The following is a 23,702-nucleotide window of genomic DNA, read 5'->3' as shown; positions in this document are numbered from 1 at the left end:
ATCTCCCTACATCATCTCTCTATCTCCTTCCTTTCCTCACTCGATCTCCATCGGCACACTTTTCACTGTAAATGCTGTGCCAGCAGAGCAATGCCGGGGAAATGGTGCCTTTCACATTGAGAGAGCAAGCAGACGGAGTGGGGGTGGTGCTGGAGGGGGTGTTCAGTGACAGTCCTGAAACCCAGCCATCAGACAACACACTGCAGCAATCACACAGCTCCAGAAGATGGGATACACTGCTAAAGCTCTACATTCAGAAAAGGATCTGGAAATCAGAAAAAAACAATGATAGGAGACAAACTGCTGATCCCCAAAACATAATTGTTTTTGACAAGAACAAAGTGGTCAGAATAGGTTGCGAGTGTGAGACAGTGAACGGCCTCAAGAAAAGAGAAGGGGGAAGGGAGGGAGGTTCACAGGCACACTGTCCAGGCAAACAAATAGGCAATGGTTCATTTGAGGACAGAGGCTGCGCCTTTCCATCATTCAACTGTTCATTAATACCAACTATTCCTGTGGGTCTCCCCACACCTAATCTGTGCTTCACTCTGCAAATTTATCAATATCCCAGCAACACAAAAAACGTTCTCTACTCCAGGACCTCAGCTTAAAAGCTGACCAGCACTCTGCAGGGCATTGCTAAAACAGTCTCAGAGATGTCTGATGATATCTGCATATGCTGTGTGAATGCTTTGTTGGAAGTTAAGATGTTTATGGTGCAGAAGTTTAAATTGTACTAACAGGAAAAGAGGTATGAGTATGTGTTAAGGAACACTTTACACAGACTCTCAACATGTTGCTCATGCCAGACTACATAGTGCTTGGCTCAGTTTGGGTAAAGGGTTCATTTTCTCAAAATTAACCTTGTCAAACTTGTGTTCTGCCTGGGGGAGATTTGTATTACTATTGTAATTTTTCAATCAAAGACTGGGGAGAGTGTGAAATTTGAACATGCTTGTTCACACTTTACCTCTTCTCATCTCTCTCTCTCACGCTCTCTCTTTACACTCTTATTTCTTACTCTTTTTTTCCCCCCACATTCATAGTCCATTTAGAATTTTAAGCAGATTTCACCCATTCTTATAATAGGATTCATCCCTGCCTGAGTGTGGTGTGCTGTTCCTAAGTGTATACAGCAAGCGCATTCGCAATATCAACTCAAGCTCGGCACACTCTGCTACTCCAGCAGAAGAGTTCTGCTAGGTCAGAATTAATTACACAAACTGTTAAGTACACACCAGCTGTTGTAAACAAATGCAAATACATTTTCATTTCAAACAAGCCCTCTTGTATCGTGACACACAAAATACTATAAATCTTCTGTGTGTTTACTTACAACTTGGGCCATCATCAAGCTGTGCTGCTGCTCCTACTGAGAAATTACTCTTATTCATGTGCACCCAGTTGCTGAAAATTGCAATCACCACTGCTTTAATTAAGGGTTCCCCTAGTTTATTTGTGGATTTGCTTCTTTTGTTGTCTCCGTTTGTTACAACAAGTTTCAACGCAGTCTTTAGCCAGACACATTTTTGGACTATTTTGGTTTTTGTTGTCTTCTTTGATTGGGTTTCTTGACACAGGTTTTCTTTGATGTTTAGTTTGGGGAAAAAACCAAAACCGTAGAATGATATATAAGAATAGCTTTACCATCAGGGAACAAATCTGTAACGTTTAAATGTCTGGATTCCCATGTACAGGCTGTATTATTAATAAAAGCTATGCAAATAAATAAGAAAAATATTGTTGTGGTATTGACTTGCCTCTCCTAGAAAAAACAAAAAGACCAACTGCATGACCTTTTAAATCACTAGCCCAGAAGGCTTCATCAACATTTTTCAAAATGGAAGACTTTTGTTTGTAGAGAGGAAACAGAGGAGTGAAAGAAAATAACACTATTATATCTATCTCAGCAAAACCAGAAATAGTCCATCAATCCAGCAAATGGAGAAGGGTAATAGCCACCACAGACTATTTTAACAATTACTTTACTTCCCTTCAGTCGTATTTCATTCACACCGTGTTTTTAATACCTTTCTACTCCCCCAATGGTACTTCTGACTGGTTATCTGTGCTGTTTTAAAAGAGGCCAACCAAATTGTTAGAAAGGCCACCTTCCCTCAGCCATCCAGTCCTGCCAATCGGCCATCCTGTTTCCAGACAGCACAGTCATTTCCCAGCCCAGTGGAGCAGCACTCCCTGACCTCTGCCTCGACCTCCGCCTCAACAACCCAAGCTCCAGCACCAGCTTCAGCCCAGAGAGCAGGCTCGGGCCACCTCTACTTATTTATGAGCCATTTCACACAGTGCTGCTCCCATTAGAGACCCAGCCTTGGCCCACCTTACACGGTACTCTCCTTGCACTTAACACATAGAATACACCAGCAGCGCAGGGGGGACATGGATGGTAGGTGGTGGAGGGTGGGTGTAGGAGACTATTAGACCTGTCATACAGGTACTGTCACACATATTGCTAAAGATTACATAAAACAATGAAAGAGAGGACAGCACATCATCCTGATCCCTGGTTAGCAAATGCTTCCTGCAGACAGCTGCTGGGAGGCCAATTGCTTCTTACTGCACATTCTTTCATTATCTGCTGAATAGCTATTTGACTATGCTTAGGGAAATAATAACTCACTGATCTAATTTAACAATGCACAAGAACTGATAGGTTATGCTTATTGGACCATAATTGGACATTTCATTATTTCTCATTCATTTCTTTATATCATTACTGTGACTTAGAAAGGGAGAAAAAAGTTAAGCATCCACAGCAGAAAATTCAACTCATTGATTGATTAACAAAAGCGTACAAGACTTTAATAAGAAATGCTACATATTTATGAATGAACAAAAAAAAAATGCAGTGTAAGCTGGTTACGTTAAAAAACGTTGGAAACCAATGAGAATTTGCTTGTTCGCTCCCCACATGAATGAGAAAACTTTTATAAATCCCACCTGTGACTGTAACGGAGATGTAGCCCTCCTCTCCAAGTATTGGGTTGATCAGTCGGCAGCTGTAGGTACTGTTGGGCTCCAGCACCACTGTTAATACACTGGTCACGGTAAACAGCCCTTCTCCATTGGCCACAACTGAAGTGGTGATATTCTCTGTCAGGTTGCGCCCGCCCGCGTCCTGCCATATGACATCACCCTCAGGATAACCACCATAGGAAACACAAGTCAGGGCAACCTCATCACCTGGCCGCAGGTTGGACTGAGGCTCTAAAGTCACCACGGGCTTGGAATAGGGTGCTGGGGAAAAAAATGTGCACACAAAGAAAGATAAGATATGGGTTAGGACTGAAGGAGGGAGTGAAGAAAAAAAGAGGACTAGGATGAGTAAAGACAGGTGAGAATAGGGATAAGAGAGCAGCAGAGCCATACTGAATTCACTAGTTTTAGATTCTCTGCAGTGAGTGTCACCCTGGGAACTGTTTGACATGATTCCCATTAAATTCTTAATTATATTTAGGGAGCTTAGCATAACACAGTGCTTAAGATCCCACAGACAGCATCTGCGGCACATCCTGATGCTGCATCTCTACACTCTAACGCCACTCTCTCTGGAGACCCAAAGCACTGAGCCACTCCCAGAAAGAAAAATATAGTGCAAGCGAGTGAGGAGGAGGCCTGGGAGAAAACTGCCATGCTGAGAGATTTGGGACGACTCAGCCTATGGCACAGAAAAGAGTGTAGAGGGGTGGAGGTGAGGGGTGAGTCGTCAGCCTCGGCTAGAATCACGCTTTTCCAATCCCTTGAGCTGAAGCATGAGTACAGAGGTGGCGAAGAAAGAGGCTGCTGTATTCCCAGAACCAATCATTGCACAACAAACAATGGGGTGGAGCTGAGGGCGAGATGAAATAAGTTTGTGCTGCTTTTTGAAAAGTGGACTCTCAATACGAAGACGGCTATAGTGTGGCACACACTAACTTCCTCAGCTGTCCATTTGACTGACAGATTTCCGTTGAGAGTTCCATTCATTTTCTTTCAGCGCAGCTGAAGGAAATCTGCAGTGTTACTTTAAATGCTGGCTAAAAATAGAATACCTATCATTCTAATGCATAAAATGAAACCAATTTGTCACCGTTGGAGGCAGTGCTGTCCCTTTCCCCGGCAGAGGGGAAAAAAAGAATACATATGAAACATATTCATTAGCACTGCCTGATGCATAAAACAGAAACAAACTCATAACAGATACAGAAATGTGAGAAGGGATGAAAGGCACAAAGTACCACTACAAATAAAAAGAAGAATCCCTGCTGTCAAAGTGGGATGTGTGGTTACCCAGAAGAGAAGATGTTAGCGATGGCTGATTGACCATAACAACGGCTAATAATCAATGTCATCAGATAATGATGACAGAATCAATGTTTGACCAAAATCAATGCTTAATAGCCCAGAGGAAACTATTTACATCTTGAGAAAGGAATTTATCCCAAAGAAGTTAATTGTACGAAAGTTAAATTGATTATATTTAACTGGTGCATATATGCTCATTATGTAGTTGTTGTTAGCGATACTAGATCAAGGTGAATTCATAAAAATGTGCAACTCTATTTCTTTAGCCTAATTCAAGAATCAGAATGAGAATACTTCATTAATCCCTACGGAAATTATGATTCCATTACACCACGAATGTAGAATATAGCATTTATCGATCTTGAAAAACACTTTTCACACTTTGTGCATTTTAATGTGTCACAGACATCACAGCTTGACTTACCAGCCACCTGCAGCAGCAAAGCAGCGCTGCCAAAGTCCTGCACCCTCACAAAGCAGGTATAGCTGCCTTCATCAGCCACCACCACCCTGCTTAGTAGGAGTGAAGCATTGCCCAGGCCCAGCTGGTTGGGAAACAGTCTGGTACGGTTGGCGAATCTCTCTGCCTGGTCTGCCAGCTGGTCGTGTCCCTCCAAGTACCTATGCACACTGCGTTGTGTGTCTGTCAACTGCCAGAAGACACTCAGATCGGACAGGTTGAAGGGGTTGGTGTGGTTAAAGGAGCAGCTGAGTACCACATCACTGGAGTGCAACGCCACAACTGGCTGCTCTGGGACATTCAGTTCCAATACAGCTATAAGAAAGAACAAGCATTACATGAGTATAAATAAAAAGAAAACACTGGGAAAAATACCAGTACTGTAAAGAAATGTTGTATTCTGTCAGCAACAGAAAAAAAATTAATTTATTAAATATACTTTTGGACATTTTTCCAGCAGACATCTGTAGTCAGAAGCCTTTACTATGCCAATCATGCATGCCAAGCATTATCTCTTTGCCCCTTGGCTAGCCTAAAATAAACAATAAATAGTATTATTAAAGACTATTTGGCTCATGTGTAGTATAAACATAAAGTATTCACTGAATCACAGTATTAATTCAGTGTTCAAATGTGAAAGACTGACACCTACTCAAATGTGAATGTCTTTGAAAATGAAATCAATGCTGCATTTTGAAATGGATGCTGTGACTGAAACATCCACTTTGGGCAGCACAGTAGCATAGAAAAGGCGAGACGAGATGAAGGCGAGAGGGGGATGAAGAGTGGAGATCTGGAGGTAAGCATTAGGACTTTGTTTGTGTTCCTATAGGCCTTGCCTCCTGGCGATGGCTCAGTGTGCTGAAACTCAGCAACGGAAGCAACAACATCAGTATAGCTTTAGGTTAAATGTTAGTTAAATCTAAAAAGACTTTGGTGGTGATAGCGGTGGAACATAAATGCAGAAACGTGTGTTTTTGGAGAGTAAAAAGTGACTGTGCTTCGTACTCAGAGGCTGTGCATCTGGATGTATGCATTTTGTCTGTCTAGACTAGGCCAAGCACAAAGACACAGCATAATCATTGTGGATTAGTAGCCAATGCAGGCAGTCTAAAGTACATCCATGGTATTCTCAAGAGTCAGCATTCTCCATTGATCCCTGTCTGCTGTTATACAACTCTGAGACACTCATCAGCATCACAGGAGAGAAAAAAAGCCAGTCGGCCCCTGGAGCAATACACTCTATGCTCAGGCTCTCTAATTGTTATAATCACAGCGTCATTTTAGCCTCAGCACCCCTTTTTGAGCTCTGTCTATCTCACAGCCAATGTCAATGTTGAATCACTTTGCTATGAAGGATATTTGACTGCTGCAGAGGTGCAGTAATTACTTTGCCTATTAACAACAAACAAGTCTTTCATCTGAGAGGGTTCATATATGGATGGATATTGCCAAGTCAAGGCAGACCTATTTTCAATCACATTCAGCCAATCCCAGCAAGGTGGCCTCCACATTACACCCCCCAATACCCTGCTCCTCTGCAGGAACAGTGCCACCTACTGGATTACCTCTCAACTGCAGATGAGGACAGGAAAAAAGCGTCGATTTATGCTAGTAGAATCTCTTGTATGCAGAATACAACTGCATATAAATGGCTAAAACTGAAAACACAATGAGGTTTCTGTGTTTTTACCCAAGTAAAAAAGTTACAGTGAAGGACACGCTGCATAAAGCAAAAACAGTAACATAAAAGCAAAAGCACAAAACTGTTTCTCTTACAGAAGACCATCATATCTGTGTCATAGGTTAATGAGTTGGTATTACCTCAGAGTGTCTGCACCAACAAAGTGCCAGTCACAACAATTCTCTTATCCTCAAGGTGAAAATGGCAGGAGGCTTTTTTTCTGTGATTACAAAAGCTCTACTGTTGTTGTGGGTGTTTTCTATCTCCCTATACTGTGCACACATTCACTCAGCATGGCTACACAATACAGAAGGGTTATCACACCAAAGCGTGGCAGAAGCAGGTGGCATTCTGTCGCCACCAATGGGGATAACTGAGCAAATTTCTAGAGTTTGTATCGGCACTGTCTTAGAAGACAGTCCAACCTTTGTGGCAACGAACAGGTTGATGGTATTTTTTGTATAAGTAGAGGGTCAGTGACGGCCTCTACGAGACATGCATGTTGAGGGAGGAGGAGAGAGAGCAATTAAATCACTCCCCGAGCAGCCTGGGATGACTCACACCACTGAGTTCGTACACGAAGGGGGAAGGGAAGAGGGGAATAAGAAAGAGAGGCTGGTGTTGAGCTCACACTTAAAGATAATATCTGGAAACAAGCCAAGGAAGAGGCTGTGGTGGAGCCTCACACACTAATCCCTCAACCCGGACCAGAGCCATGTCAGAGAAGAGAGAGAGATAGAAACTCCCCTCTCTCATTCTACATCTCCACCTCTTCCCACCTCTTTCATTCACTGCTTCTTTAAGCAGTGACCTACCACTCACTCCAAGGCCCTGTGAGGACACAGCTCTACACAGGGACCTTGTGTAGAGACACCGACTTGGGTTTGGAAAGAGAACACAAGTGGGGAATTTTGCATTGCATCAAGGGGAGGGGATTGGACAGGAGAGGAGGGCAAGCTAGGCCGGCTGACGTCATGGAAAACGCACATCTGATGTCCTATTCGTCAGAGGTGAAGCACCACAAGCCAAAGCGAATGAGCACACGCGGTTTTTGATCTGCTGCTGCTTACAACCGAAATCATTTATACGTTTAAGTGCAAACAGCAGAAATCTACATATATTTAAATACGGAAAAAAGAGATATCGGATTGCCCTCTAAAAAAATCATTTGAAATATAATGGTAGCAATGCATGTAAAACATATACAAAAGCACAAAATTGTTGTTTTGTTATGGGGGGTTTTATTCACCTGTGCCTACATAATCTTTGGTTTATAAAGCTGTATGCACTAAATGAAATCAACTCATATAGCATAAAGACAACATCCCCAAGAGAATGCAACTTTACACTAGCATGCTGTACCTTTTTGGAACACTGCTGCACAACAAACATCATCTTCTGTACAACAGTTGACTTTTTGATATATTTCCACAGAGGTCTGCTACCGACACGGAAAAAAAAAAACCACGCTTACTGAGCAGAGACAAGCATAAGCAGGAGAAGATAAAGAGTGCAGTGCTTGTGGTCTTCCATGAGGAAGCTGCCCTGCACATTGTCTCCAGGCTATTCATGTCTTCTCAGAGGGTAAGTGAGGATCTCACCTCTCCCTTCTCTCTCTCGATAAAGAGATGCTCAGAAGCCATAGAGGGCAGGCTGGGAGATGTCAGGCTGTGGGGATTTACACACTGCACTTTGTGTTTATGGGTCTCAGCTCTGTTTGAGTGCCTGCGAGACAGAGACGGGCACTTTCACAGCCGACATGAAATAAACTCATTACAGCCTTTGCGAGCACTGGCAACGGGCCCCGCTTAGCAGCAAGGCACAGGGCTGGCTAGAAAAGGCTGCAAGTGATCTTAACACTGCTCTCCACTCTACTTTCAAGACTACCCACTACCTTGTCACTATCAACACCTCCTTCCATCCTGCTTTCCTGAGACATGCAAGGTATGGGTGCTACTGGGGTTTCTTCTACCCAGAGTTTTTCATATAGTGAACAGCATGCTCACTAGGCACATGAGATGAGCTTGGAGGCTGACTGTGAGACTGAGAGACAGTGTGATATGCAAGAAGACAGCAAAGGTGAATCTGAACTGTTATACTGGGGCTGCTCACAGGGTAAAGCACAAGTCTGTTGGTAAATAAAACCCACAGATGCCTCGCATCAAACTGACAGATACCGACAGGTGAGTGTGCATGTGTTCACCCACATGCATTTACAGATGCAGTATGTGTTCGCGTTGGATTACCGAGCTGTGACTGTAGGCCTTCAACAGTCAATCTAGTTATTACGATAGGCTTTCATTTCGACAAGTCTGATGTGCACACCTCAATTACTGTGTTATGTGCTGGATTTACAGTTAAACAAAATCAGTCGCTGAGTTTGTGTAATTTTCAACAAATTATTTTTAACCTTGATGTACTTACGTACTTCTGTATATGTAACTGTACAAACAACATCTGGATTAAATGATTAACGTTAGAAATAACCAGATATATGAAGATTAAATAAGAAGAAACAAGAAAGAGCCTCTTAACCAAGTATACTTAAACGGTGGAATGAGTAACTAGTATTGGAAAGCCATGTTTCCAGGGCACTGATATAGTAATAGAGTCTGCTGTGACATTAGTGAAACCAGAAAATACTCCTTACTCCTTGTATAGAGTGAATAAAAAAAACTGACTATGTACAATTTATACTACCAGCTTTAAATATCATGAAAGAAGGGAAAGTATAGTGCCATTGAGCTTGAGTTAGCTTTATACTTGTGGCAGCTTTGTACTCTGGCAAGCTGTCCAGCCCAAACAGCAGACAAAAAAGTTGTATTAGAGACAATTTGCAATATTTAAAGTAAAACGCTCAAAACCAAATATATTAAAAAAACAAAAAACAAAACAAAACTGGAAAGATGTCCTGTCATCACTTTCCTCCTGTCACTCACTCACATGCTTCACATGCGTCATGCAATTTACTCATTTCAACATCAACTTTTTTTTATCCCACAGCTCCAAAAGTGAGTCAACAAAGGGATAAAATGTACAAGCACATTCAGCTGCAAACAAGACCATGCACATACACTATTACAGCAAGAGAGAAAAGGATAAGACAGACTTCCAAATGAGCTTGGACATGTGTGTGGGACAAGGACAGTTTAAAAAGGTGCAAAAATGAGAAGAATATCCTGTTGCAGACAAGCATGCACCAATACAGAATACAACCAGGGAGAAGGAAGAAGAGGCAAGTTAGGTAGTGGTTACTGGTCTAAAGCGAAGCATCCATTAGTTTTCTGCTGCTAGATCATAGTACTGCAGAATTAAGATAAAAACCAAGCCTTTTCCAACAAACAGAGGTAAACAAAAATTTAAGTAGAGCAAGAGTGCAAGGGACACGCTACTACCATATGTTCTTTCTGGAACATACTGAAGTACAGATGAAGACCTGGACAATAACACTCTTATCTTGCATTGTTGTTGATTGTTATTACCTGCTGTGAATCACTTCACAACTGTAATCTAACTGACATGAAATCTCTTTACAACTAGATTTCAAATCTACAAATGGAAGAATTTTTGATAATTAAATAAACTAATATATTAGTGAAAACTTGAGAAAAGTTTCCAATAGCAACAATACACTATGTCTCAAAGGCTGCATTCACTCTTTTGATCAGCTTTAAGTATTCTTTGGGGTGTTTTAGCTTTTATTATGAGCAGAAAGCTTAGAAAGAAAACAGAGGAAAGACACAGAAAATGGCTCTTGGCAGATTCAAACCCAGGCATCTGCAACAGCCTTACGGCATATGAGCCACCTGCTCAGCCTCCACGCCACCTAGCTTTAATCTCTAGCCTTCTCAGAGTCATCATGTTCCAGTGGTCCTAAGTAGGGATGGGTATCGTTTAGGTTTTATCCGATACCGGTGCCAAACCGGTACTTTTGAAACGGTGCCGGTGCTTAAACGGTGCTCAAACCGGTGCTTAACGAATGGAGAACACAAAATTGGTCCAAAAACCTCTCATGTTCAGCTGTTTTTTTTGTAAAAAGATAACAATGTTAGCCTTTTCTGCAGCTAGAGGGCATATATGGTATCACTCTTGTCTGGAAGCAGTGCTTAAACAATGGAAAAAACACCAACTTTGTCTAAAAACCTCTCATGTTTAGCTGTTTTCCACTTTTTCTTTGGTCATTTTAGCCTTTTTGGCCAGGGTGAAGGGAGCATCTGCCATCAAACAAGAAGACAGCCGCATGTAACTACGACAGTGTTTGCTAGTTCACCTTGCATGCATTAATGTAATAACGTGGTTAACCTACTCAACGTAAATTACACACGAACAACATTAAGCTACTCACGCAGAGAAGAACGGCTGCTGCTGCCTTCATCATTTCTGCTACACTGGCAGGGCTAGGGGCCAGGACTCTCCTCTTCGGGTTTTTGGGGGATGTTGCTAACTCCGGGTCCGATAACAGGCAACCCACCTGCAGTAGATGTGCTCGGTGTGAGGTCTCGCAGCAAGCTATCAAATACGGCGCATTTCTCGGCTTTTCAAACAAACGCTATGCGTCGCCAGGTGTTTCATCGGATTTGAGGTGTTACCTCCTTTGACAGTATCACAGTATCAGCTTAAAGCACTTGTTGCAGGCTGCTGAGTTTGCATATTTTGCTATGAAGTACAGCCTGACTTTTGACTGCTTCGCCTTGGGCATTTTTAATCTGTAGCTCTGCTCTAAAAGAACGTACGTACCTGGGCCCGCCTACTATCCTCGGAAACGTAAAATGATTGGCTAGAATTCAAAGTGTATGACATCTCAGGAAAATAAAGCACCGAAATAAAGCACCGAAATGTGCACTGCTTTTCGGTCTGGTTACTACCGTTTATGTCAGAACGATACCGGTACCCATCCCTAGTCATGAGTTTAATCAAACTGTTGATCGTTGCAAAATCTGATCCCTTCTGGAAAAAAAATGCTTGGAAAAACAAACTGTGCTGATGCCAAAAAGGGTCAGTTCTGCATGGATGTTACTACAAGATTTAAAAAATAAAAAGATGGTTATGCCATTCCTGCTGTCTTTCAAAGAGCTGAAAGGTTTTGCACAAACAGTATTGTGCAGTAGGAGTAACAAGTGCTGTACAAATGTGTATATTGCAGTAGATCACTACTATGCTTTGTTGGAAAAGGGAAAGGCTACATAAAGTGTTAGTATTGATGAAATGTATCAGTGTTATCTCTATGAATGCAATTTTAAACAAAATCCAGGTCCATAAACACAATCCTACTGACATATACACATATAGAGACAGAGACACAACTTCATGCAGAAACAGACACCCAAAGGCCAGACAGCACATTGATATTCCACACCTGTATGACTGCTGACAGCTCCACAGCATCACACTGTCAGAGGATTTGGACATGAGGTACCCTGACACTACAATGGAGACACTGTTACAAAGTTGCTCTGGAGCAGAGAGGTTCCATCAGCCACAGACACAAACACACACATGTATACACAGTGCTACATCACTACCTGGGCCCCTTCCAATGTCCTTGACACACACACACACACACACACACACACACACACACACACACACGTCATTATTCAAATCAGGAGTTTCTGCAGTAATCTACAAAGATACCTCCAGTCTTTATCATCAATGTCCACTACAAAAAAAAATATTTTTAACACTCAGTTCAATAATCATTTTTTAGCACTACAAAAAAGTGTCTTTGCTCCAATTAGAGTTAATTTCATTCCATTCTGTCCCACTTCATAAAGCTAATAATGGCATCAATTCACTAACAGGGAATGGAGCTATTTGCACAATGAGTGTTTAACACAGTAAGTGCATGTTTAAAAGGTACAGCCCTGCTGAAACATGATACAACAAGTGCTAATATGATTTAATACATAAGGAACATCAAGCACAAGCACTGGAGGGGAAATTGCTGGGGCAATATTGACACAGCAAAGCAAACCGGTACGTAAGGTGCAATACTAACAGACTGCACCGACAGTGGGTTTTGGTTGGGCAGGGAGAGACGCAGGAGAAAAATGCTTTTACAATAGTGCCCCCCTCTGTTGATGAATGTAACTGTAGCTCAGCACATTTCTATTCTACACATTACGCTCTACCTGAACATCAAAGGATTTTGCTCAAAGGATCTGCAAGCCCTTTCATACCGATTACTCTTATGATATTACCAATCCCTGTATAAGTCTGAGGGGAACACTAGCTTTTGATTTCATGGTGTCAGAGCAGATGTGCATGTCCATAACACTCCTATTTGAAAAAAAAAAATGCATTTGGAAAACATTAACTGAGTGATGGGAGCATGTGCATAGTAAGTATGATATGGATAGGAATCACTGAGGACCGAGAGCTTATTCTCAAAAAATATCATAAATCACAACAGGAATTATCATTGCTCTATTTTCCTTTTTCTCATTCATCTCTTACTTGTTCTCTACCTGTGTTTTTTCTGCCTTTGTTTCTTCATAGAAGTATGTCATCTCATATCCCGTCAATAACTCGTTAACGGATTTCGGCAGTCAGATGGTGTTGGCTAAAGAACAGTGGGCAGATAAAGGCAAGCCTCTGGCTTACAAGCTGGAGGGACAGAGAGCCTTTGATGAACAGGAGACAGAAAAACTAGTGAAGAGATGGTGTACATGAGAGCGCCTGAAGGTAGCAGTAGGGTCATGGGGTCAGATATTAGTAAAGTGAACATGATTTCTAATATTTAAAGCCTAACAAAAATAAGTGCTGCAGTTTGTTTCCAATTACAAAAGGTGAAAAACGAATTCATTTACTTGTTAATGCTCCACTAGGTCACAAATTGTTAGTAAGAACTGTTATTTGATGATGAATCTAGAGCTGATAATTTCTCATACTCTTCAAATGTTTTAGTAACGCCAACAGTGGCTGAAGAAGCTGAAAATTAATCCAAAGTAGGGGAAGGCTATAATTTCAAATATTTGTCACTACGAGGTATCTGAAAGGGATTCAAATGTCACGCAGTTAGGCAAGAAACTGAAACTCAAAATTGGCTCCTACGACAAAATAATTGCAATGAGACCTCAAAATGTACTATGAAGTAGATTTTGCTGTAGTAATGTGCAACATCTACCAAAGAAGGGGTACTGAAGAAGTTTCTTGTACATATCTCACAATTATGGTTGGGTTTTTTCAGACCAAAAAATGTAACTAAACAATGCAGATCACGCATGCAAATTCAGTTTGATAGGTGTTTGTTGTTGGAGTTGAACATGAAACAACCCGACACATCACGACAAAAGACAGAGGCAGAGTTTTATCCCCACAGCACCTGACGTCACCACCGCCGTGTGTCAGACGCAACACCAGGCAAGCAGGGGTCTCCCTCTGTCAGCTGCTGGGATGCTTTCGCAGCAAGCCAGTAGTAGCTGTGACACTTCCCAAGCACAGATCAGCACCCGTTCAACACATTCATCAAAGCCTACTAGACACACAGCAGGCCCACATATGGCTTCAGGCCTCTCTTCCCCTCCAGAACTGCAATCTCGGCATATTACCTGTATCAATTTTTTAACGATCCACAAGCCAGCATTTTTAAGACTTGTTGAAATAATCATGAGGTGCTTGTTGGGTAATGCACTCTATTTCAATAAGTGCACTGTAAGAAAAGAAGAGCTGGGAAACAGTGAGACAGAGGCAAGCCAACAGAGACTCGTCATTATGTATGCACTGCAGCGAAACCAATCTTTGTTGAGCCTGTCCTCGATTGTTTTTAAAAGGATACTTTACTGGACACAATCAAATTAGCAAAAACATCACTGATACAGGGTAATAACCCTAAATTGAATTTGTGCACAGGCTAAAGTGTCCCCTCTCTGCAGAATCAATTGCTGTGAAGAGAAAAGGAGGGAAGGAAGAGGGTATTCATAGTTAGCAGACCTTTAAAAAGTACACTAGAGATGAAGGCATGAGCGGGCTATTTTCACGCTCTGGGGCCCTGCCATAATCTGTGCCTGGCGACTACTTTACTAGATGCAATCTATCCAATTATGCTAGTTAATTTGAATTACCTTACAGTTGCCATCACTGAGAGTAAAAATCGTGTCTGGTTTTCAATTCTACATTTGCATGGATGCGATTCTCTTTCATTGTTTGGTTTCTAAGAGCTGCCCACAGCGAGCTCTGGCAGCCTAGTGACTGTGCTAACTGAACACAGAGTATGACAACAACAAGCAATTAGCTAGACAGCCCCCTGTTAGCTCTGCAACAGGCTGACACTGCTGTGTGCTGCAAGCCAAGACTGTTACTGTACTCAGCTAACTGTTGTGGCTCAGGCATTACTGTACACAGATCTGCAATTTATTTTGCATTTTGCAGACACCTGTAACCACAATACGTTATAATGAGTGTGTTAAAAAAAATTAAGTAACACTTAAGGTCAGGGGTCAAAGCCAATTCTGAGCAGGGTGGCAATCTTTTCTCTCTCCTGCTTCCTAAATAGAGAAAAACAACATCCACCTACAGACAAGGCTCATCCTAGCTCTGGAGGCAACAGCTGTGCAGTGCTGTATGAGTAACATCAGGGAGAGATTTTACTGAGAATAATCCATCATCTGACTCCTGAGTCAGGATACAGCTGGGAGCTACAGAGACAAAGTTACTATGCTGGGATGACAGTGCTGTCATATGCCTTATTTCTTTTTCTTTTTTTTTACCCCAAAACATACCATTCTCACAAAGTGTTTTGGCAAAGCCCACAAAGTAAAATCACGTCTGCTGATATGGGAACTTGCAGGAATTATCAAGAAATGACATGGTTGAGTACAACAAAGATTACAGCAAGTAATCCCAGCGAGGGAGTTAGAGACCTCGGAGACCCTGGATCATATCAGCACAGCCGTCCACACATATAAATAGATGCTCAGTTAAATGCACAAGTCTGTAGGTTTCTGTGTGTGCCAGCAGAAGCTCTCTAAAGCTACAGGAAGTGGTGATAATAATAGTTTAAATAATGTCCACAAAATATGAGACTTTTGTAATATGATACGGTGTTACATAGGCAGACTGTAGTATCAAACTAGACTCCAACTAATTCACTTAGTGCTCCAGTTAGCAGAAAGTGAATCATTGTGTGAGCTACAATATAGCCCATTACCCGTGAGTTAAAGAGCTCCATCAGTCCCTGACACCTCCTCCTCTTCCCTCCCACTGAGGGAAGCGAGTTAGGCAGTGGATGCTATACAGCCAGTAATGAGCAGGCCGCAGGCCCATTTGTGCTGGGAGAGAATGGGTCCCTAATGAACCACTGAAGACACTTAGGTCCACTGAGTCAAAATTGTAATGTGCCACTGATGGCCGATAGGAGGTTGTGTCAGCTCAACCGGAGAGCAGAAAAGGCAAAAAAAGCTCTTTAAATGATGGCATTTTGGACGATAAAAGTTCTTTGTGAACTTTGAGGATTTGCGAACTGATTTTGTCCTTCTTCTTCAGGCTATATATTAATATAGAAGAATGGTACTCAATATGAGATTTAAATTTACATGGCATCAGCCACACACCAACTGAGAAAGGGCTGATGTTGAAATATATGCACTGTTGATACTTCTTTCGGCATATGCCATTCCCTTCTTTTATTTACTGTCATGAGATGCCATCACGTCAGCCCAGGCTATTTGTTTCTTTTTTATGATGACAAGTTTTCTTTGAGCGTCATTTCTACTGAAGTGAAACTTTTGAGTATGCGAGTCATGCATCCTCAGTTGCAACATCAACCACCAGCACCCTGCTTCCCGGTGTTATAAATATAATACGATGACTTCCTCATCACCCTTCTTGAGTCAAGGCAGGAAAACTCAACTTCTAGCATTTTTCACAGCGCACCTTACCTATGCCCAGAGCTCTCGCCACTCCTCACATGCTTGGAAAAGGTCAAAGCTGTTCTCTTTTACAAGCTGAATTATAAAGAAAATACAAAACACCCTCATATGATGAAGTTGTAACCCTTTAAAACTAAACTCAAAAGAATTACTTTGAAAAATATCCCTTTTCTCCTTTAGCCAGACATCTGTTTAAATAGGAATTTGCTCTCTGACAACTCATTTCAGTTGATGTGGGTTTAAACAGGGACAGTTTATAACTTTTAAACTATTGGCACATTATTTTTTGGGAGTAGCCTCATTTGAACGGTTGTTTTTTCCCAGTGAAGCTTTTGAAGGCAAAAGACTAATAGGCCCTGCAGGGTGTATTGTTTAACAAGCGATGACATTTCCCACCGCAGCCACTCGAATCTAATAGCAGGGCAGAGGGAGCAGCAACACCCACCCATCGCTTGGACAGCCAGCACTGCGGACAGCAGGAGGGACAGCATGGTCTTTCAGGATGGATTCAAAGTGCAGGTCAACTTCTTCAGACACAGCGCTGCGGAGGAAAAAACACAGACATATGAGGAGCCCCGAGATTTTTATAACAAGGACACAATAGTATAGCAACATAAGGTGATGAGCTGATTGGAGGATTACTGAAACCAGACGGGTTGCCTTATACTAATGTGTCTTGGCGTTCTTTAACTTGTTCTCCCAAGTGGAGAGAATTTGAGATGAGAAGACAATATGTGCTATATGAAAATCTCAAATTAATTTTGTCATTTACAAACTTTACTGACAAACCAAGTTACACGTGAAGGTGACTAAGACAAGTCCTTTCTCTGGCCTGCTGAAAGCTTCTTTCTTTTCAGAGCGAGTAAAGCTGTGATGACAAATGGGGACTTTCAAAGTTGACAGGAAGCAGCCAAATCATTTTCTCCACTCCCCAGAGGGAAACACTTTGTGAGGACTAAGTACAGCCAGACAAAACTATCTCCTCCTTGTCTACCTCCACTCTCCTATGCATGAAATATTTATAAGATACTTATCTCAGCTAGATTGGTAAAGGTCATTATTTGTATCTGTATTTGCTGAGACAAAGCCCTGATTTTGCATCTTGGATAAAACTGAAGACTATTGTTTTTTCCCCAAAGAAAGAAAGTCACTGTGATACAACCACAGAATATGAACTAGTGGTGTAAAACAGTGTAAAAAACACACAAGTTAGAAAGCACCACTTTGTTACATTTTTTGTTACATTTTGCAACTATTGTACACACAATCTCTAGGTAATGCTTTCTTGAGATAAACAATATTGATGAACAATATTTTGGCTATTAAAGCAGAAAGGAAACTGGTATTTTGTGGATTATAATACTACATGCGTGAGTAATTCTCACATTGTTAACAATGTTAATAACAAAAAACGGTCAATTATTTAAAAAATATAACTTAATTGGACAAGGAAAACTGAACTTTTCATATATGTTTGTGGTCAGAAGTTGACATGTGCTTATCATGGGCATGAATATAAGGGTTATTTGGGGCTTTTAATGATTTTGTTGAACCAATTCTTTTTCCAGAGTGAAATGATTGCACAGCATGCATCTTTAATTACTTAAAAAAATGTATGCCCATGATAAGTATACGTAAACTTCTAACCACAACTGTACATTCTGTAGATAACTCCCATTGCTTCGAGTTAAAAACATCTAGGTAGAAGGAGCAAAAGTCATAAAAGGCTTCTGTAGGTGAAACTGTGGAAGGATCCTTAACGGTTGCCTGCAGCTGCTTTCGTCTCCCATGGTCTCTCATTTGGTCTGGTTTTGGAGGCGTACGACCACAGCATCAGTTGTTGACCTCAGCTTTCCATCTCTTTCTCTCTGGCTATCGTGTAGCTCTCCTGAGCAATGCGAATCTGCCTTTTGTTGCCCCTTTCTGCACCCGCTGACATCCCAGTAGAGACTGTGGGCTGGCAGGGGCCAAATGACTCTGTTTCCCGCAGTATCCCTCGCTTTTTTCATTAAAAGTTCACTCCAAAGTTTTTAAAGATCGAATAAATCACTTGTAAAAAGACACCCTTTAAAGTTAACGTTGGTGTATTTAAATAATCTAGATAATTACTGACCAATATAATCACTGCTTTTGCCACATCCGGGTAGTCCTACCTCGATGCAACTTCTTTGAAAACACAGAAAATTAGCTCAGGGCTTTGTTTTTTTCTTTTATACCACATGAATGAGGATTATCCAGGATTTATAGCAATCACTGAGTGTGATTCACTGCTTTGATGAAAACCCTGAAAATCCAGGTATGACTGTAAGCTGGGCAACGCCCTACCACTCACCACAAGTGATAAAAGTTTCTGGTGGATCATACAAATCTACAAGTTCTGGAAATTTTGCGTTATGTTTTGCATGTGCAAACACATTTCAAAATGGGAAAACAGCTGATGGATCAAATGTTTTGTTTTAGTGCTATGAATCATTTCATCATGTAGCTCCACCTCATGGCTTAGCCAAAGCTTTTTCCATGAGTTTCCATTTATGGCTTCAGCAGAGAGGATGTGGGCCGGAGTGCCGTTTCATCGCATTTTCCACAACAGCTCTGCTCTCCACTCCAGACTTTCTGTATCACAATGTGAATTTTTCTAACCTTAGAGACACTGAATTCTTCACAGCAGCGAGACTCAACAATGAGAATAAATATTCATTGAATAAAAGAGCAGATGTGTATTGTAGCCAGCATTTTTCCAGCTTTACCTAAATATATTCCTAATGGTAGCATGAACTGTAGTCTGCCAACACACCAAACCACAGTCTGACTCAGTCTGTGCAGCCCAGACATCAGGAAGCCATCAAACAGATTTTACTGAATGAGTCACATTGCTGACCCCTTACCAGCTTTTGTTTCTTTCCTTTTTCAATTTAAGATTTCGTTAACTAAACTTGCATGTCACAAACTTTATATAAGAATACAATAAAGCTTAACTGTAGGAAGTTGCAGTTGAATATTATCCATTACCATCATACATCAATATATAAAAAGTACTGCCAGCTTTTTATTCAGGTTTTGACATTTAAATTATTTTCATGGTATTATAATAGTTAATTGACAGCACTGTTATAAGACCATATAAATGAAAAAAAGAAAGGGGTTCAAAAGCTTGCTTGACAGCAAAAAAAAAGCTCAAATTTCTCTTAGTGATTAGTTGTAAGCTTTTGAGTCATAATTGCCCTTTTATATCATTTTGACACTATATGTTAAGGACTATTAAAGTTCTTATTGAGGTCAGGGGAAAGGGAAATGATTCTTGAGATGTCACAGAACATTAAGATGAACAATTTTGCCCTGCTCATTGTACCATCACTCTATTCTTTCAAGTAATCTCAGTTATAGTGGTCCTCTTTCTTTACTACTACACTCTTGAATCCAAGATATTAAATCTTGACTCACCTTTCTGACTGAAATGTCTGATTGGCATAAAGCATCGTTACCAAGCTCCTCAAATCATCTGGACCATCATTCACCTTACTCACAATACTGACATTTTTTTAACCTTAAAGACAAAAACAGAGCCCCTGAAATTTATATAGAGGCATAACTAGATTTTACCTGAGTCCTCTTAGGAATGACTGGATTCCTTTAGTCAAATCATTTACAGCATTACCTAATAAAAGTATAATATAACATATAATTCGCTCATCAAACTGAAAAGCATATCTTAAACTTTAAAAAAGGGCTTATGGCTAAGGAGCTGTATAAAAGTTTGACTTTTACTACTGAATGCCGAATTTAGTTTTCACTACAGCGCCACCTTGAGTCTCATACTAGTGTTCAACATGTAATTTAGTGACGGCTATGAGGCAGGGGTATACATCTGTATGAATCGATATTTGGCTCTTGGTAATCTGCAAAGTTTAGAGAAACTTTTATCTTATGGCATTCTTGATATATGCTGCATGTGGATTGGCATGGGGAAGCAAAACAAGAACTAAAAGAAGGTAGCGCACCTGTAAAAAAGACTAAATAAGCTCATCCCCTAGCCAGCTCTTTGCTTTTTTTTCAGTGATCAGTTTTCAGAGAGAAATATCCTGAATGATAAATTCTACATCCTCCTGCTTCCCACGGGTAGATCTACCTGCCTGCTAAGCGCAGCTGCACAATCAAGTGACAATTGCAGGATGACGGCAGGCAACATCCTCTTTGTACCATTCCTGTGGCTTCCAACCTTCTAAGCTTGTTTTCTTTAAAGAGCAAATATGCCGACTTCAGAATCAGAATCAGAATCAGAATACTTTATTGATCCCTGGGGGAAATTATTTTATTGCAACCTCACTTTCCTGACTGTCATCCTGCTGTGACATCCAAGAAGTTCACTCTAGAGAAAAACTTATCCTTCAAGTTTTGCATTAAGAAGCAAAGATTAGGAGAAAGCCTTGTCTTTCTATGGTAGAAATATGAAGCCCCAATCTGTCTTAGAGTACAGATTGGTGACCAATGTAATCTAGGATAACCTGGTTTGCCACTTTATGCGTGCAAGCATTTTTATCCCCCGCATATTGAGATTTGATTTGTCTGATTTGGTTCTAGTTTACAAAAGTAAACACATACAAGTCTCATAAAAATCACATAAGAGATCTGTACTGAAGCAGAACAGCGGCTGAAACAGCAGTTAACAGTTATAACAGTTAATGGAGGAAATATTTGAGTGTAAAGAGACCTCGCACAAAAAAACTTTAGCCTTTATTTAAATTTATAACAGGGGTGTTAAACTGTATTCAAAGTAAATAAAGTATATGTGTTCTTAATATTCAAACCTTTAGCCTGCATAGCTTGTTTGTGTGATTTTAGGTTAGATATATCAAATTATCAGTCTGGTAGGACTTTTTAGTACTACCAGGGTACTATTTACCCCACATGTAGTTTGTTTGAATCTAGTAACGGTAATATAACACGGGCCTCCATCGCCACAGCTCAATCAAAAACACAAAGAAAGAAAATATGAGGAAACTGGAGGAAGATATTGCAGTAGTAAGCAGCTTCTTTATGAATGTTACTTTATTTGGAACTACCGTTAAATGCAATGCTCACTTTCTATCAAACGAGGGCGCAGTCCGTTTAATTCATAAATATGAGCTTTTTAGCTCCATTTTTGATAGAGTACACGGTCTAGCTTAGTAGGCCCACGACTTGTTTAAAAGGTAAGCTACAAACATCTGTACCAGACGTGTCTCTAGACCCGGTGAACAGAGCAGACTAAGCCTGTTTAAGTCAGCCATAGCGCCTCCCTGGTCCGACTTCGTGGAGTTTCCCTTCTCCCCAGCTGTTGCTCGTCTTTTAAAATAACCTAAGTTTCCCGTTAGCTTTTTCACTATGATACAAACAAAACATGCCGGTTAGCTGGTGCTTTTGCCCCCAAACACTATGTATAAATGCTTACCATGACAAGAGGGAGAAACTTGAAAACCACCAACCCTCCAGCGGAGGCGACTCTTTTCTCTGTTCAGCGCTGGCGGTGTGATTTTCCAGAGCAGTTCATTCCTCTTAGAGCAAAGCACGGCTATAACACTTTGTTTTGACGCTGGATAAAACTAGAGGGCGTTTTTCCTGAGTGTTTGGGTATGTTCCATTGATTTGGGACGGGGAGCTCTTCACAGAAACCACTCCTTGCTGCTTCGTCCAGCAGTGATGTCATGCTGACCCCCATCCCCCAGTTAACCATTTAGTGTCGTACCTTTTTTCCGTGAACTCATCGACTTTTCTTGCCACGTTACAGTATTTCAGGATAAATACATGGTTTGACTGAGTACTTCCAAGTCCAAGTGTGTGCAGATCGTATGGTCCTAAAAGGTATGGTGGCCCTAATGTGGTAAAATGTACATTTTTTTAATTAATAGGTTAATAAATAAATAAAATAAAAACACACACAAATAACAAAAGAATGAATTGTATTGTGCTTGGCAAATTTTTGTTTTCACCCGGGGATAACACAAATTATTGTAAATCATTTTTGGATGCTTGCAATTTGGTTGCAATTTCAAAACAACGCCACTGAAAAAAGCCCCCCACACACTGGCACCATCCATGTGCCGCCTAAACAGGAAATTATGGTTCAGCAGTGCTAGTGCACTGGACATCTGTGGCAGTCTGTGAAGAGCTACAAACAGTGTCTGTTGTCAGATAGGGGTTGTGTCAAAAGTATGATACTCTTGCTTGTGCTGTTCTTGGTCCATCAGCCAGCCACAGAGACAAAAACGAAATAAAAATAATGGAAACTGTCCACTGCAGCCACTGTCTGCAATATTCATACAATGTTCAATTATTTGTAATATCTTTGATGGGTTTTTTGTGCTTCTTCCATTCTTGGTGGATTCTGCTGTTTTCTTCCTTTTCTTTTCCCTGTTCTGGTCAGCATTCGACCTATACACAGCACTACCCACATCCAGCAATCTGCAGTTGAGATTGTGGAGGACTGCACTGGAGCACTTTTAGGTTGATTGAAAACCCTTCTCCATAGCCAAATACATATGGAAATGGACACACTCATGGTGCCATAAATTAAGCATTATTTGGCACACTTTTTTTCCCCACATGCAGTCATCGACTTTTCTTTCCACATACAGCATTGCTGTATTTCATAAAACACAACATTCAGAACAAAACAACACAATAACAGAGGGGTGTGCTACAAAGTGATATTAATGGCTTGGCAAATTAATTTCACTTTGATCTGCTGACAAACTAAAGTTATGGGCTATGGGATGGTAAAAATGTATCTTTAAATTGATTAAAGTTTGACATTTCAGAGCTCTAATGTGCAGATGTGAAAAAAAAAGAAAAAAATATAGTGGTATTTAGAGTGCGCTCAGTGATAAATATACATATATATATATATATATATATATATATATATATATATATATATATATTTTTTTTTTTTTTTTTTTTTAAACTGGAATTAAATGTTTACCACTCTTCATGTAAATTGTTAAATTGTTAAAGCCCAAGATAAACTATTTTATACAGTATTAATCTTTTGTCTCATTTGCAACATGATTGCATTTTACTGTTATATTTTAGATGTTCTTTATTGATTTTTCATCACAATTTTATCATCATCATCTGCTAATGTCTCTTATTGGAGCAGTCAGCGCTCATAAGGATCATTTTGTGTGAAAGAAGAGTTATGCAACCCATGAAATGCACTTTTTCTTGTGAGCAAGCACAGAGCCTGAAGCAAAAAGCCTAGCTTAACTGAGAAAGTTGATAACCGCTGTCATGATACCCATCATATCCAGCTGGGTTTTGAATTTTGTCGAGCCAGCTACGGCAAAGAAAGCTTGGTTGTGTTGAAATACATTTATAGTATACCCTTCAGGAGAAAACAAAATTATTTGTC

At 40.7% G+C, this 23,702-nt stretch overlaps 1 protein-coding gene across 1 annotated transcript in view; it reads right to left on the bottom strand.

Annotated features, from left to right (window-relative positions):
* Positions 1–21,966, bottom strand: part of cd276 (CD276 molecule) — a 76,338-nt gene extending 54,372 nt beyond the window's left edge. The window contains exons 1-4 of the mRNA XM_085260648.1: positions 21,744–21,966; positions 16,761–16,856; positions 4,727–5,077; positions 2,959–3,255 (exon numbers count right to left, since the gene is read on the bottom strand). Of these exons, the coding sequence (XP_085116774.1) occupies positions 2,959–3,255; positions 4,727–5,077; positions 16,761–16,806 (694 nt within the window). The 5' untranslated portion in view covers positions 16,807–16,856; positions 21,744–21,966. The remainder of the gene's footprint in view (positions 1–2,958; positions 3,256–4,726; positions 5,078–16,760; positions 16,857–21,743) is intronic.
* Positions 21,967–23,702: the final 1,736 nt, after the last annotated feature.

This window comes from Mchenga conophoros, linkage group LG1 (genome assembly GCF_057382185.1).
Source record: "Mchenga conophoros isolate Kocher_MC1m ecotype Shallow Benthic linkage group LG1, M_conophoros_male_GT1.1, whole genome shotgun sequence".
NCBI classification, from domain to species: domain Eukaryota; kingdom Metazoa; phylum Chordata; class Actinopteri; order Cichliformes; family Cichlidae; genus Mchenga; species Mchenga conophoros.
The sequence above is the reverse complement of the archived record's forward strand: the minus strand, read 5'-3'. Positions and strand labels throughout refer to the sequence as shown.